Source organism: Pan paniscus, chromosome 18 (assembly GCF_029289425.2).
Source record: "Pan paniscus chromosome 18, NHGRI_mPanPan1-v2.0_pri, whole genome shotgun sequence".
Classification (NCBI taxonomy): Eukaryota; Metazoa; Chordata; class Mammalia; order Primates; family Hominidae; genus Pan; species Pan paniscus.
The window spans coordinates 22765274-22782191 of record NC_073267.2 but is presented as its reverse complement, the minus strand read 5'-3'; the positions used below and the strand labels follow the sequence as shown (position 1 = coordinate 22782191).

At 45.8% G+C, this 16918-nt stretch overlaps 1 protein-coding gene across 3 annotated transcripts in view; it reads right to left on the bottom strand.

The window, feature by feature from the left end:
* Nucleotides 1-16366, bottom strand: part of LOC100975037 (phospholipid-transporting ATPase ABCA3-like) — a 29779-nt gene extending 13413 nt beyond the window's left edge. For 2 of the 3 annotated variants that reach the window (XM_055099959.2, XM_055099961.2), the window contains exons 1-6: nt 15814-16360; nt 14860-14990; nt 13805-13989; nt 11911-12019; nt 8978-9130; nt 6952-7039 (exon numbers count right to left, since the gene is read on the bottom strand). In XM_055099959.2, coding sequence (XP_054955934.1) covers nt 6952-7039; nt 8978-9130; nt 11911-12019; nt 13805-13989; nt 14860-14990; nt 15814-15873 — 726 coding nt within the window. In that variant the 5' untranslated portion in view covers nt 15874-16360. Of the gene's footprint in view, nt 1-6951; nt 7040-8977; nt 9131-11910; nt 12020-13804; nt 13990-14859; nt 14991-15813 lie in introns of all 3 variants that reach the window. The other variant, XM_055099960.2, reaches the window with a different exon arrangement.
* Nucleotides 16367-16918: the final 552 nt, after the last annotated feature.

Below are 16918 nucleotides of genomic sequence, written 5' to 3'. Positions count from 1 at the left end.
GAATTACAGCTGTCAGACCTATTGTAGGACATTGGGATAATAGCTTCTGTAATTCAGTTTTAATGATCTTGGGGATAAAGAAGTTAGAAATAAAATTCTAGAGCCACACAATTTGGAGGAGTATTGGAATATGAGATGCTCTTCTCATTAATCAGGAACTCTAAGGAGCATGGAAACCATGATGTTTTGGCTTTGTTTAACCTGTAGAGCCATATGTATATCTTGTTCCAGGGTAAGGCTGAACCAGAAGCAAAGCCTTTCTGCATTCATCCCCAAACCAGAGACTGCAATAAATGTTGCTTCACCAATTAGTCAAACCCTTCTGTTGATTTACATTGAGGTGCACATAGCCTAAGAGACAGAGAAAAGGCTGTCAATTTAAATTAAATTAAATTACTAATTAATTTACAGTGTTTCCAAACTATTAATGCCCCCTAAACTCCTGGCATGGCACAAGCTCCTGCCCCTCTATTTGAAGTGACAGGGGCTTTAAAGGACTAGCTCCCTTTACACACCATCCTTCATTTTTCTCATTTTCCTCTTTTGGGATTCATATATTAAGTATTAGGGCATTAAAACACAACTGTATATATAAAGAAAAATACAAAGTAACCACACATGCTCAGGGAAAGACACAGGCTCAGAAAATGCCTGAGAAGAACTTAGTTTCACACCCCAGGCTGATCCTAAGCACCGAGAGAGCCTACAACAATCCAAAAAACAAAAACAATAAATAAAAAGTAAAAAACAACAGCAAACCTAGGAGAATGACGAAAATATAATTTCCAGAATTACCACTTTATTAGAGTCAAATGTCCAGTTTTTAATAAAACTCAGAAGCATACAAAGAAACAGGAAATTATGGCCCATCAAAGGATCAAAGGAAAAAAAAATGAATGGAAACTGTACTGAAAAAGACATGACGGCAGATATACTAGAAAAATACTTTAAAATACTGTCTTAATGATGCTTTAAAAACTAGAGGAAGATGTGGAGGAAGTCAAGAAAATGATGTACAAACAAAACGGCAATATCAATAAGGTAGAAAACTTTAAAAGGAAACAAAAAAATTCTAGAGTGGAAAAGTACAATAACTGAAATAAAATATTAACTAGTAGGATTGAAAGTCATGTTTGAATAGGCAGAAGAAAAAATTACTTAACTTGAATATAGGACAATGGCAATTATTGAGTCTGAGGAACAGGAAGTAAAAAGATTGAAAAAAGAAAAAAAAAAAAGAAAAGATCAAAGAAATGTAAACAGAGCCTAAGGGACTTTTGGAACACCATCAAGTGGACTAATATATACATTGTGGTATTTAAGAAGGAGAAGAAAGACAAGGGCAGAGAGATAATTTGAAGAAATAATGATTGAAAACTTTCCTAATTTCATGAATATAAACATCCAAGAGCCCAATGAACTCTAAGTAAAATGAACTCAAAGAGACGCACACCAAGACATGTTATTATCAATTCAGCAAAAGCCAAAGACAGAGACAGAATCTTGAAATCAGGAAGACAGAAGCCATGTATCACATTTTAAAAAAGTCTCTGAAGACTATCAGCAGATATCAGAAGCTTCGGCAGCCAGAGGCAATGGTGTTTGACACATCAAGGTACCTGCAGCTGTGCACACTTTCTCCTGGGTCAGAGACTGCAGGCTTTGTACTGGGGCAGGCCTCGGAGCTCTGTGCACAGTAGGTTTTGCTTTTTTTTTTGAGACCAAGTCTTGCTCTGTCGCCCAGGCTGGAGTGCAGTGGCACGATCTCAGCTCACTGCAAGCTCCGCCTCCCAGGTTCACATCATTCTCCTGCCTCAGCCTCCTGAGCAGCTGGGACTACAGGCATCCACCACCACGCCCAGCTAATTTTTTGTATTTTTTTTGTATTTATAGTAGAGACTTCACTGTGTTTGCCAGGATGGTCTTGATCCCCTGACATCGTGATCCGCCCGCCTCAGCCTCCCAAGGTGCTGGGATTACAGGCATGAGCCACCATGCCTGGCTGACACAGTAGGCTTTTAACAAATACTCAAGAAATCACAGTTCTTAGGCATTTAAGGAAGAGTTGGAACAAAATCAAGATTCAAAATTATTTCTCTAAGCCTTCTTTGGGCCACAGTCTACAAAGAGATTGGGGAAGTAGGCTGTCAGAACTTTAATGGTTCTGAAATCACCGAAAATGATGTAACTGGAACACTTTCATTTTACAAGATTACAGTGTTACATTTTCTAAAGAAACTGTCATTTGCCTTCTAAACTAGAAACAGGGATTTGTAAAATAATGTGCAGTGATGGCGTGGAAAACTAACCAGCAGCACTCCTGAAACGCTGCCTTCGTGTTCCCCTGGGACTGCTCACCTCACCCCAAAACTATTTCTACTGCCTTCCCCTTCCATGCTACAACTAGTCTCCAAAGGTAGTTTTCTCTACTAACAAAGCAAACAGATCATATGAACGGACATCAGACTTTCTTAGGAGATTTCTGAAAATTCTCTCTTCTGGGGGAATAAATTGTGAGCATTTCGATTCAAACATTCCTGAAAGAATAACCAGGCAACCGAAACACTCAGTGACCTAACTGTGGTGGGCTGGTCACTTCAAACTTAACAGAACAATAAAACATATACTACTTTATGGCCAAAAAAAAAAAAAAATCTTTTTAAAACAGTAAGTGTGGACAAAGTGTTTTCACAGATGAAGAGATGAAATTCCTGAAATTTAGGGTTTCATTTCTCAAGGGTCTCCTTTAAACAAACAAACAGTTATGATTTCAAAGTAGACATGTGCCTTTAACACCATTTTTAAAAATTACCAGCCTTAGCAAAGGTGTAGAAAAAACTTGTTCTCAAGCACTGTCCGTGGAAGAATTAGTAAAACATTTCTAGAAAACCTGTTACCGTCTTAACAAACTTTTAAACACATGTAGCAATTCTACTTCCAGGAACTTATCTATTTGCCAAGACATATATGCAAGGATCTTCCCTATAGGGTTGTGTATAAAGGAAAAATCAGACAGACTATGCCAGGAGCCCTCTGAAAGAGAAGAGTCAACTGTGGAGGGGGCACCTGTGAATGAATCCTGCGGAGCTGCTAACAGAGCAGACTTACACACACAACATGGTAAAGTTCCATGACACTGCACACAGGGGATTACACACACAACATGGTAAGGTTCCATGATGCCACACACAGGGGATTACACACACCACATGGTAAGGTTCCATGACACTGCACCCAGGGGATAACACACAACACATGGTAAGGTTCCATGACACCGCACACGGGATTACACACACAACATGGTAAGGTTCCATGACACTGTACACACGGGATTAGGTGAGCGGGGGAGGGGCTGGGGGAATAATAACATCAAAAGAGCGCCTTTTCTTCCCTTATTCCGAGGAGACTTTCCTGGGCCTGACTCCCGGTCCTGTCCCCAGCGCCCCGCGGCCTCTCGAGCCCCTTCAGTGACCAAGATGCAGAGATCAGGACGCCATTGCGCCGCCCCAGGTGCCCGCCTCTAGCTGGCTCCGCCTGGGCCCTAAGGGAAGGTGAGGTCGGGGGGCCGGGCCAGGGCGTGGCAGCCAGGGTGTGTGTCCACTGGGCTTGCTGCCTCTGGTGGCCCGGCAGCACCGTCCCACCTCTGCCACCCTCCGATGGGGCCGTACCTGCATGCCTGCCAATCATGCTGCTCCTGCTGCTGCTGCTGCTGCTGCTGCTTGGACCTGGCCCCAGGTCTGGCGAGGGTGAGTGAGGAAGGGGCTTTCCCGGAACTCAGGCATTCCGGGATTCCTCCAGCCCTTCCTAGGGACCCAGCAGCCCTGCCTCCCATCCCTCTCCAACTTCCTAGTTGCCCTAGAGCCCCCAGCTTGCTCTTCTAATGCTCACCCACACTTTGGGTCCCAGCCCTCTGCAGGGCCCCCCACTCACTCCTCCCAGGGACCCAGAACTAGCCCAGCCCTACCCCAGGGCCACAGAGTCCTCTCCTGGCTCCCTCCCCTAACCGGCTGTGACCCTCTCCAGCAGCCCGGAAGCTTCCCGGTTGTCCTGATCTGGGGTCCGCGAACTTATCCTTCATTCCACCTGTCCCTGAGATGTGAGACACCAGAGGGTGGGAGGAGCAGGGGCAGAAAGGGCCCAGCTTGGGGGTGGGAGAAGAATATATTGTGCCCCTGTACAACAAACCCCTGTGACCAAAAAAAAAAGAACATACTGTCCCTACCCCACTATCCATCCTTTGGGTTCACTGTAGAGAGGTCTCCTGGGTGACTGCCCATTTCTGGGGTGTACAGATACATGTAGCCACAGAATACTATGCAGACACCGCCAGCACACAGATGCGCAGGCACAGGACCAGCCCCAGACTCACCTGGCCCTCAGGTTTGCAGCTCACGGTGTGTTGCTCCCACAGGCAAAAATACTGAGATACCGCTAGGGGGACACATGCACACACAGCTCAAGGATACCCGAGACGGCACTCAGGACAATTCAGATGCACCGTGTACACACACACACACACACACACACACACACACACACACACACACACTGAGAGAGAGAGAGAAAGGCACAGACACACATATGTGCACATAGACCCTGGGGCTCACAGGATGCACAGACAACCCTGGCCCTCCCCGAGGAGGCTGCAGCGGGCAGACAGGGCAAACAGACCCCAGCGTGACCTGCCCCACCTATGTTGGCACAGAGGGAGTGTTTTGCTTGGTTATAAGCACAGTGCTCATGCCTGCCCCATGCCTAGAACCCTCCCTCTATAGGGCTGTTGCTAGGGCTCTGAGATACCAGAGAGTGGTCAGGGAGTGTGGCAGGGGAAACTTTGGGGACAGCTTCAGGGTACCGTGTTGGGACTGGGACATTGTCAGGGTGCTCAGAGAGGGCGTGTTCCCTGGGTCTTGGTGCATTTAGAGGTCAAGGGACCATTTCTGGAGGCTCACTGTGTGCCAGGGCAGCTTATATCAGAACTCCGCTCTTTTATTTTTATTTTTATTTTTTTTAAAGACAGAGTCTCACTGTTGCCCAGGCTGGAGTGCAGTGGCACCATTTCGGCTCACTGCAACCTCCACCTCCCGGGTCCAAGAGATTCTCCTGCTTCAGCCTCCTGAGTAGCTGGGACTACAGGCATGCACCACCACTACACCTGGCTAATTTTTGTATTTTTAGTAGAGACGGGGTTTCACCATGTTAGCAAGGCTGGTCTCGAACTCCTGACCTCAGGTGATCCACCTGCCTTGGCCTCTGAAGGTGCTGAGATTACAGGCATGAGCCACTGCGCTTGGCCAGAGATCTGCTCTGGAAGACCCCCAGGCTGGAGGGCACTGCCACAAGCAGACAGTATGGCGAGGGTCCCTATGGCCACCTGGCAGGCAAGATGGATTCTGGAGGGAGGTGGCCTGGGAGCAGGCTGAGGATGGGGTGAGGGCATTTGAGCAGCAGACTGTCTGCATGACTGGGCATAACTGGAGGGACAGTAAATGACTCTTGTGTGAGAGGATGAGGGCGGGGTGAGAGGGGCTGACTACCCCTAGGACTTTTGTATTTTTAGTAGAGACAGGGTTTCACCATGTTGGCCAGGATGGTCTCGAACTCCTGACCTTGTGATCTGCCTGCCTCAGCCTCCCAAAGTACTGGGATTACAGGTGTGAGCCACCGCACCTGGACACGTTACTTAATATTTCTGTGCCTTGGTTTCTTCATCTGTGAAATGGGATTGTTGTGAGAACACAAAGGGATTCCCAGGGCAGTTCCTAGTGCATAGTCTGGCTGCCTTTGTGTGTGTGTGTGTGCGCGCGTGTGTGTGTGTGTGTGTTTAATATAGAGACAGGGTCTCACTATGTTGCCTAGGCTGGTTTCAAACTCCTGGGCTCCAGTGATCCACCTGCTTCCACCCAAAGTGGTGGGATTACAGGCGTGAGTCAACACACCTGGTCACTTTCTATTATTATTATTTTTTTCTTTTGAGACAGGGTCTGGCGCTGTCGCCCAGGTTGGAATACAGCGGTGCAATCTCAACTCACTGCAAACTCCGCCTCCCAGGTTCAAGCAATTCTCCTGCCTCAGTCTCCTGAGTAGCTGAGATTACAGATGCCTGCCACCACACGCAGCTAATTGGTTGGGTGTGGTGGGGCTTTCCAACGATTACTTATTAATGATTACTTATGAAAAACAACAATAACAAGCCATCTTGAAGCTGCTTTTAATGAGAAAACAAATGTGCTCCCAAGCAACAGAGCAGCGAAATTCTTTATTACTGGATTCTAACTTTCCTCTCTAACTGTAACTGTCTCAGCTCCACCTCATGTGACCTGGAGGGTATGTTGCAACCTGCGTCTTCACCACCCATTCATGAAGATCTATAAAACTAATGTAAACTGCTGGGGCAATTTCAACATGAGTCAACTGGAGATTGTTACTTGGTGAGAATGCGCAAGTGGCAAAGATCTAAATTTGTTCAGCTAATTTGTAATTAACCTTCGCTTCTCACATGTCAGTATGTGAAGTGTCTGGTTTAAGCAATTTATCCAAAAAAGCCATAGACTCTTTAAATAACAACAAAACCTGGGCCTGGAATTTTATAAAGGCAGAATGAGTAAGACACGGTTTCGGTGTGCTTTTTTAAAGAAAACAGGGTCTTGCTCTGTTGCCCAGGATGAAATGCCATGCTGCATTTACAGCTCACTGCAGCCTTGACCTCCCACCTCAGCTTCCAGAGGAGCTGGGATTACAGGTGTGCACCACCACGCCCAGCTAATTTAAAAAATTTTTGTAGAAACAGGGTGTCACTGTGTTGCCCAGGCTGGTCTCCAGCAATCCTCTGGCCTTGACCCCCTAAAGTGTGGGGATTACACGCACGAGCGACTTGCCACTTACTATCTGACTGTGACCTGGAACCAGAAAGGAGATTCCGAGAGTGTGCTCAATCAATCACAAACTGACCTTTTTCATGGGTTTCTTGAACTCCTGTAGCTCTTCAGCACTCATGTCTTCCCACACCTGATAAATAGGATCAATGAATTTCTTTGATCTGTCAACAAAGATCACATTTCAAAGTCAAGTTAAATACTTCAGCAGAAGTCAAAATTGGTTTGGATCTTTTCTCACAAGATCTATTACCCAAAACCAAGAAGTGAAAACTACAGCTTAAATAATTACATTAAAAAAAACCTGGCTGGGCGCAGTGGCTCACGCCTGTAATCCCAGCACTTTGGGAGGCTGAGGTGGGCAGATCATGAGGTCAGGAGATCGAGACCATCCTGGCTAACACGGTGAAACCCCATCTCTACTAAAAATACAAAAAATTAGCCGGGTGTGGTGGCGGACGCCTGTAGTCCCAGCTACTCAGGAGGCTGAGGCAGAATGGCCTGAACCTGGGAGGCGGAGCTTGCAGCGAGCCGAGATCATGCCACTGCACTCCAGCCTGGGCGACAGAGCGAGACTGTCTCAAAAAAACAAAAAAAGAAAAAAAAAAGAAAAAAACAAAACAAAAAAACAACCCTCTATGTAAATGCTGTAACTAATGTGGCTCTTTCTGTATAAGAGTTCATTCACTCATGTCGATGGAGTATTGAACTACCGTTTTTCATCTTTCCATTTTCATGTGAAATTGTTTCTAAACTTTACAAAAACTGACAAGTCAGTTAGATATAGTATATCCAAATGGAAATGAAACCGTAATATTCTGGAACTCTCTTTTTTATATTTCTGTAGTAATTTGCTGAAAAGTAAGTCTAGGAAAAACAACTAATCTGGTTTCAGTCAACCAAGACTTCAGGGACCAGACAATCCCAGATGGTCATGATGCTGCTAGTTATTTTAGATACCATAATAAGCAAAAATCCTGCTTCCTTATACAAGTGCCAAGTTAAGGCTGGCCCAGTGGTTTTCTAGAATAACTCATCTAGATAAATCGCTTTTTGTTTTTTTTTTGTTTTTTGAGACAGAGTCTCACTCTCTCACCCAGGCTGGAGTGCAGTGGTGCAATCTCGGCTCACTGCAACCTCCACCTCCCGGGTTCAAGCGATTCTCCTGCCTCAGCCTCCCGAGTAGCTGGAATTACAGGCACCCACCACCACGCCTGGCTAATTTTTGTATTTTTAGTAGAGACAGGGTTTCACCATCTTGGCTAGGCTGGTCTTGAACTCCTGACTTCAAGTGATCCGCCCGCCTCAGCCTCCCAAAGTGCTGGGATTACAGGCATGAGCCATCACGCCCAGCCAATCGTTTGTTTTTTGTTTATCCTGTGCAACAGAATGGGATATGGTCTCTAGAGGAAGGAACAAGACACTTGGCAGAAAATTATGAAGCAAGAAAAGACAGCACCCTCCCCTATCCTGGCACCATTATCCCCATAACCTTACATGTTTAAATAACAGTTTAAAGAAAAACAAAAAAACCCCCAAAAAACCCTTGATGTCAGTCTGGCTCCTAGTGAGGCAAAGATCTACCCACTCTGGGGTGCCTGCGCCACTCGGCAAGTCCTGCTAGGCATCCTCTACTTTGCGTCTGTGAAATATACGCAGGGAGACCACGAGATGCTCATCAACAGCGAGGAAGGGCCACTTCTGGTGAAGAGCCCTAAATCCCAATTTTGGGAAAAGCAAACATGTATCACGTTTAAATCCACCTCCTGGCCGGGCGCTGTGGCTCACGCCTGTAATCCCAGCACTTTGGGAGGCCGAGGCGGGCGGATCATGAGGTCAGGAGATCGAGACCATCCTGGCTAACACAGCGAAACCCCATCTCTACTAAAAATACAAAAAAATTAGCCAGGCGTGGCAGTGGGTGCCTGTAGTCCCAGCTACTTGGGAGGCTGAGGCAGGAGAATGGCGTGAACCCGGGAGGCGGAGCTTGAGGTGAGCCGAGATCACACCACCGCACTCCAGCCTGGGCGACAGAGCGAGACTCCGTCTCAAAAAGAAAAAAAAATCCACCTCCTCCAGCGTCAATGTTTAAAAGTACCTACCTCTTCAGCACACAGGGATCAAAGGGGAAGAAGGTGTCCAGTGGGTTTGTGCAGGTCTGCACTGAGTCTCCTCCAGTGGTACTCCTAATGACTGGCAGCATCTGGCGATTGTTCCTCTCGATGATGGTGTAGCAGAAGACGAGCTGGTACTTACTGTGGAACAAAAAAACAACACAGACAGAGGCATTAACATGCTGGAGTGACTCTGCGGATGTGAGCTGCATGTGACAACTGTACCTACCACAGAGAAATTGCTGAATATAACAAGTGCTGGTAAAAATAACAATATAAAGCAGAAAGTAACACTTTTAGGATACCGTTCTATGGGTCTTCTATCTGCAAGTTTGCTAAGGAGAAAGAAAACGTGGCTATCACTCAGAATGTGAAACTGGGCTTATATTTTAACGAGTAATAGATATTATTCATTAAAAATAAATGTTTGCAAGGCAAAACTCTTAGATTACATAACTACAGGTGTCTTTATTTTTACTGTTTGCAAAAGAATTAGAAGGTTGGTGGAAAAGGGATTCAGGAGTTACTCAGGAGGAAATAGTGGTTGGTGAAGAGACTTGCTGAAGAAGCACTGAAGAAGAAATAAGCCTTTACTGAAGGAGGGACATGGGGTTGACTAAGTCATGACCTCAAAAACAGGCACAGAAAGGACTAGGCATGCCGAGTGAGAACAGTTAAATGCATAGAAGAAAACATAAAATAAAGACAATTATGTTTTTAATTTTTCCAGTAGTTGTCTCTAAATGATTGAGCAACTTGAAAAATTATTTATTGGACAGCTTCTCCAAGATGAGGACTTAGATCTCACTTCTGTCACTCTCCATCTCAGGTTCTCAGGTCACCATGGCAACTTCAAGCCACACACTTTGATTTCTGTCCTGTTAGCCAAGGCTCACAGCACTTGACCCCTCCTCCTGGTGGAGGACACATCAGCAAAACCACACTGGAGGGTGGTTTGCACTATCAGGTAAAGTTGAAGATCTGCATCTCCTACAACCCCGCAACTGACCGCACTTCTGGGTGTGTGACAAGGAAGCGTGTGCCCACACACAAGAATGTTCCTGAGCACTAAAACACTAACACAGCCGGCTGGGCGCGGTGGCTCACACCTGTAATCCCAGCACTTTGGGAGGTTGAGGCAGGTGGTTCACTTGAGCTCAGGAGTTTGAGACCAGCCTGGTCAACATGATGAAACCCCGTCTCTACTAAAAATACAAAAATTAGCTGGGTGTGGTGGCAGGCGCCTGTAGTCCCAGCTATTCGGGAGGCTGAGGCAGGAGAACTGCATGAGCCTGGGAGGTGGTGGTTGTAGTGAGCTAAGATCACGCCACTGCCCTCCAGCCTGGGTGACAGAGCAAGACCTTGTCTCAAAAAAAAAAAAAAAAAAAAAAAGACAAAAACTAACAGATGAAATCCCAACAAAGACTCAATAAAAAAGATTCCCAGAACATAACACAGCAGTTAAAATCAAATTAAAGCTTTGTGTCAATATGGTTCAATCTCAAAAGCATCAAGCAGGCAAAAGCAACAGCTACAGAATGGTACACGCCTTTATTTACCATATCTGTACCTAGGCAGAGACTTTTATTTCAATCCCCTGCTCTTAGCCTCACATCGCATCACACTCTGTCCCTCCAATGCGCATGCCAACCCCAAATCGAGAGCCCCTGGACCAGATGGTTCACAAATGCAGTCCTCTGTCCCCACCCCGAGAACATACCAGGGGCAGCGGCCTCTGCTTTGCTTCATCCATCCTCACTCTTTGAGCTGCTCACCATCTTAACCAACGTGCTGAAGCCTCCACCCACTCACCGCCGTTGCTTATTGGTCTCTTTATGCCTTTTCCTAATCCTTTACTATCACTGAGACTCAGAAGAGAGGACACCTTGAACCAGACACTTAGCAAAGGAGAACTAAAGAGGCTGACAGAGCTCAGCAAGCTGCTGGCTCTTATCTCTTGAAGATTTTAAGCTATGATCTGGCCTAAATATCCTCATTGAATATTCAATTCTCCAATTCGCTTTCTCCATAAAGCAGAATAACTTAGTGAAAGCTTACAAAGGAGCCAGACTACATTTAAATCTGTGCTGCCAGTCTAGCTCTATGACTTTAGGCAAGTAATTTCACCTCTCTGTACCTCTACCTCCCTGTCGATAAACAGGGTTTCATCCTAGAGGGTTGTTTGAGGATCAAATGAGTTCTATGTAAAGTGCTTAGAACTGCCTGGCACAGAGGAAAGGCTATGGATTAGCCATAGCTACCAGACCTGAGAGAACAGAACTCTCTAAACCAATCTCTTACAGGTCAACATTTGCCTCATGTCCAGTTTATTTCTATTACTATTACAGGAGTCACTCTAATAAGCATCTATGGCTTTGCCCCTCTCAGCTTACTGGTTGCCATACTTATTTCAAAGTGCTGCCCTTTGGATAAGAAGTAGTAGTAATTTCCAATGCCATCAAAGTATGAAAACAATAGCTGTATCACAGTATTTCCTGCAAGGACTGGGTTGTTTTTGTTTGTTTAAGAGACAGGGTCTCATTCTGGAGCCCAGACTGGAATGCAGTGGTACAATCAGGGCTCACTGCATCCTTGACCTCCTGGGCTCAAGTGATCCTCCTACCTCAGCCTCCTGAGTAGTTGGGACTACAGGCACAGGCAACCACACCCAGCTAATTTTTAAAATTTTTTTATAGAGATAGGGTCTCACTATGTTGCTCAAGCTGGTCTTTTAACTCCTGGCCTCAAGCAATCCTCCCACCTCAGCCTCCCAAAATGTTGAGATTACAGGCGTCAGCCACCACGCCTGGCCTTTTATAATGTTACTAATTTCATAGAAATTTAACAGACTCTTACAATACTAGATAAACATAAATAAAAATTTTTTTTTAACTCCCATCAAGAAAGCGTAAATAACTTACTTTGTGATTGCAGCAAAAAAGTTAACCACTGAGGGCAGGCAAATCTTCAGGGGATTTAGCTGGCTCATCACTATCCGCTCAAAATTCAGACTCTGAAGATACTGCAAACCTTTGGTTTTAAAAAAAAAAAACATTTTTTAAAGGTACAAATAAGTGAAAAGTGTAAGATATCTTTAAAAGCACAAATTATCACACATTTAAAAAAAACTTAAAAAAATTATTTGCAGAAATGCTTTAAATAAAGGTCCATGCAGATAGTCACACAGTATATGGCCCAGAAGAGTATCACTAGGCTAACCACATTCATTGGTCACCAAGGCAGCTTCTCTAAAGGAAACTTAGCAGGCTGTAAGATTCCACGACAACGTGAAGTTCATATGTTTGTAAGCTCAGTGTATGCTGAGATAACACAGAGGGAGAAAAAGACCTTGTGATTTGGTTTCAGCTAACAATCACGACAGGCAACAAAACAAAACAGCAATTTGATTCTAGCTTGCATGTCTCATTAGTGAAGCTGAGTGCTGTTTTCAGGTGCACAGTAGTCATCTGTAGTTTTTTTTCTAAACAAGAAAACTCCAAATTTGCCTTCTACCTCAACGGACGGCAAATTTAGACAGAAGCCACTTTCTTAGACTTAATGAATACAATTCTTTCCTACATGAGTAAAATAAAGACATCACATTTATTTTAAGAGGCAAGCTGACCAACTTGTACTTAAGTATATTTTCTTAGGAGTTTCTTTGATGCATATTTCAATAAAAATTACCTAAATGAGATGTCACTGCTTACAAAAACAAGATATTTAATTCAGATCCCTGGCATTAATTTATACAAAGAAAAGCAGAGCTTGTATTTACTTACCTTGTGATAAAACCTCATCCTACTAGTTCATACAACATCTTTTAGAAGCATGTAGGATGTAGGTAAACATATATAATGCAACACGTACAACTTTCAGTTTAGAGCTGTGGCTGTTAACCTAAGGAGGCTGCAACCCCCACAGAGGACACCTGGCAGTGTCTGGAGACACTTTTAGTTGTCACAGCTGGGGGTGGTCAGGGACTGCTGTTGGCAGCTAGTAGGTGGAGGCTGTTAAACATCCTACAGTGCAGAGGACAGCCCCCGATGATGAAGGATGATGCAGCCCAAATGGCAATCATGCAGGCTTGACAGACCCTGGTTTAGAGGAAGTGACCCACAAAACCATATGAATTATTCATAAACATAAACAGAACAATTTACAATGACTTATAAACACTGTTCTTGGAGACTCTCTTCAACTAAAATACACTAATCTAATAAGTTTCAACTGATAGATTTGAATTCTAAGTAACTCTTAGAAATTAGCAAAACAATACTGGTCAATTAAGTCTCAAGGCTTCAGGCAGAGTGTAATCTATATAACTCAAACTTTAGGGTCAGCTGAACCTGGCTTCAGTTTTCTAATCCTGCCAGTAACCATGTGATCTTGGGAAAATGACTTTCCTGTGCTTTGGTGCTGTCTGTAAAGGGAGAATACCTGCCATTTACTGGGCTGTTACAAGGACAACAAAGAGAAGGTGCATCCAACTGAAGCTTTGTACAGGGCGCTGGCACAGCCCAGGGCTCAGCCTCACCTCTGGAGACATCTTCACATTTCAAACCTTCAAAGGCAGAAACCTCTTTCTTAACCTCAAATCCATCTTAAGGGGTTTGTAGGGTTCTCAAGCTCAAATCTATCTTAAGGGGTTTGTAGGGGCCTATGAGCTGCTTGAAATTATTATTAAAAGTTTGAGTGTACATGCAGTTTTCTGAATCCAGTTTTTATAAAAATCTCAAAAAAGTAATGAATCACCATTCTGATGGGTGACAAGAACACAAGGAAAATCCAGTCCAGCACTCCCACAACACTGACCTTCTTTCAGGTTTCTGCTCAAAAGCTGCTTGTGTCTAAAAACAAAGGTGTAGAACACAGCTTGGCAGGCTGAGTAAAACGGTCCATGGAGAGCAACATCGCAGAATGCCTTTGTTCCCGAATCCTGGTTATTAAGGTATATGTGCAGCCAGTTAACCAAAAGATCTGGGCATGATTTTACAGTACTAGAGAAAAGAAAAATTCAAGTCAACTTTACACTTCATAAAAAAACCAGAATAACATAAAAACACACAACTGCCTTTCATTACAAACCATGCTAAGTAAGTTCATAGGTTTCTTTAAATCATACCCATGGGTACAGAGGAAAAGCAAAGAAAGGAAGGATAAGGATGGGTGCGTAGGAAGACAACCTTCCAATTACAAGGCAGAGTAGCTCTGACCTTCTAGGAACAGGTGAGCCCCTAAGAACGTCCCAAGGGATGGAAAGCAGGTTCTCCTAACCATCTCAAAGGCACCCCTCTTAGGGTGATTGGCCAAATAGGACATGTTCACCAACACCTCTCAAGAGAAAGACAGTCTGGTGGACTTCAGTATTCCCTGATGCATCCAGTCAAGTCCTATGGTGAATAATTTTGTTCTTGGGGAAGGGTTTCAACAGCATCCTTGTCCAAAGATATCTTCATGGGCCACTGAAAGAAACTGGCCTCCTAGATAGGTCTATTATCTTTAAAAGGGGTTTTCTTCAGCTTTAACAGATACAATAGATTTGGAATGCAAATGAAAAAATGACAAACCTACAAAAAGAATCAAAACAGTATACAACACTGTCCTCTATCCACAAAACAAATGGATCTTTAAGTGCAACCACACAAAAGAGATGACAAAAGCCTTACACACAGGGTTTTATATATAAAAAAGGAGACACTTTATTCTAAAATCACCACTTAGAAATATAAACATCTTGCACAGAGTAGGAATTTTATTCACTTTAAAAACATGCCAAAAACATATGGGAGATATTTCTGACTTGAGACAATGCTATACTCTTTTTAAAGCATGATATTAAAAAGTACTCGGAAAATTAGGCTACTTACATAAGAGGAATAAATTTAGCTCTTGCCAAAAAGCTTCCAATATAATTTCCAGCAGCCTGCCTGATGATGGCGGGATTACTTGGATCCTGCAATTTTTTCCAAAGATGTTCCAAAAATGCCTCTGCGAATCCCTATAAAAAGAGAGGGCGTCGGTGTGATATTTTTTAATGCCTAAGATAATCTGGCTATCAAAATCCCAAGATTTTTACTTCACCAATGTAGGGAAAAGTTCTACTATCTCATAACTATCTCATGGGCTTCATTTTTAAAACACGTTGAGAGAATATCATTACAAACAAAAGGCACCTCGGGTGTTAAATAATCCAATGGATCCCAAACCTAGCTAAGCATCAAAATCAACCCAGGGCCAGGCACAGTGGCTCACGCCTGTAATCCCAGCACTTTGGGAGGCCGAGGCGGGTGGATCACCCAAGGTCAGGAGCTCGAGACCAGACTGGCCAACATGGAGAAACCCTGTCTCTACTAAAAATACAAAAATTAGCCAGGCGTGGTGGCAGGTGCCTGTAATCCCAGCTACTTGGGAGGTTGAGGCAGGAGAATCGCTTGAACCCAGGAGGCAGAGGTTGCAGTGAGCTGAGATCATGCCACTACACTCCAGCCTGGGTGACAGAGTGAGACTCCATCTCAAAAAACAAACAAACAAAAAACAACAAAAAATTCAACCTGGGAGGTACAAATTCAATAGGTTTGTGACAGGGCTTTGGAATCCACATATTATAAAAACTCTTCAAGTGATTCCAATGTCAGCCAGAACTGGTGACCAACAATAATTCACATCCCATGGAGCTCCACATGGGCACTCCTGTGAGTGCAAAGCACCTTCCGGTCTCTGGACACACTGAACTCAACCATGAACAGAAATACGGACTAACGTACAGCTGGTATTTGAGTTAATTATGCCAATCATGGAAAAAAACAGACACAGCTTCTCACCAAACGGTGTAACTTCCAACTTCTCCTAAATAGCGCTGTTCTAAAGCTAGGCACGCCCATGTGGGCAGACTGAATTCAACCTTCTTTCCCATGACCAACACTCTCCTGACCTCTAGGAAGCCACAAAATCGTTGCAGAGAAGGAAAAGCCTTCTATATTGTTTCCCCCACCAAAAAAAAAAAAAAGAAGAAGAAGAAGAAGAAAAGACAAAGCCTAAAGTTTTTAAAATCCCGGTGCTTTCCGGGAAGCGTTTGGGAGAAGTGTGTGGCCGCAGTAGTGGAGATCCCCGCCGACAGGACCCGCCTCTCTTCCCAGGCCCGGCGGGGCCGACCGCGCCTCTCGCTCCCAGCATGCCGTGCGATAGCGGCGGCGCGGCGGGCGGAGCCGGGAGGCGGGGAAGCAGTGGCCTTGTGAGCGTGAGGAGCTGCCGCCACCGCCTGCTCCTCGTCGTCCTCGTCCTCCGGGGCCCCGGCGACGTGGGCCGCGCACGGCCCTGGAAGAGACGTCGCCTCCCCTTCATCCGCCCCTCTCTCACCGCGCCGCTCCCGCCTCCTCGTCCTGTGCTGCGGGCTCAGGCGGAACCCGGAACGGCCGTCCTCTTCCCCCGCCCTCCGCCGCCTCCTCCTTCTCCTCCTTCTCGGCTTCCTCCTCAGCCCCGGGCCGGAGCGGGGTGTTGGCGGCGGCCGGTTCGGGTGGCGACTCGCGCTTCTCTCGGCGGCGGCGCTTGGCCATGTCGTGTCGGGGAAGGTAATGAGCCGCAGAGCCCCGGGGTCTCGGCTGAGCGGCGGCGGCGGCGGCGGCGGCACCAACGGCACCAACTATTCGCGGAGCTGGAATGACTGGCAACCCAGGTGAGTGACCGGCCCGGGACCCCGCCCCGACCTCCTGGGCTCCGCCTCGGGCGGGCCGAGGCCTAGGGCCGCGGGGCTGGGAAGCGGGGCCTAGGCCCTCCACCCCCGGGAGCCGGGCGCGGCTTCCTGGGTCTCCTCCGCCCCGGCTGGGGGAGGAAGGCCGCGGGGAGGCGAGGCCTAAGTGCCTCTCCCCTCCCTGCTTGTTCAGCCCGGGGCTGGAGCCGAGACCCGGGGCTCCCGGCGGTGGCACTGGC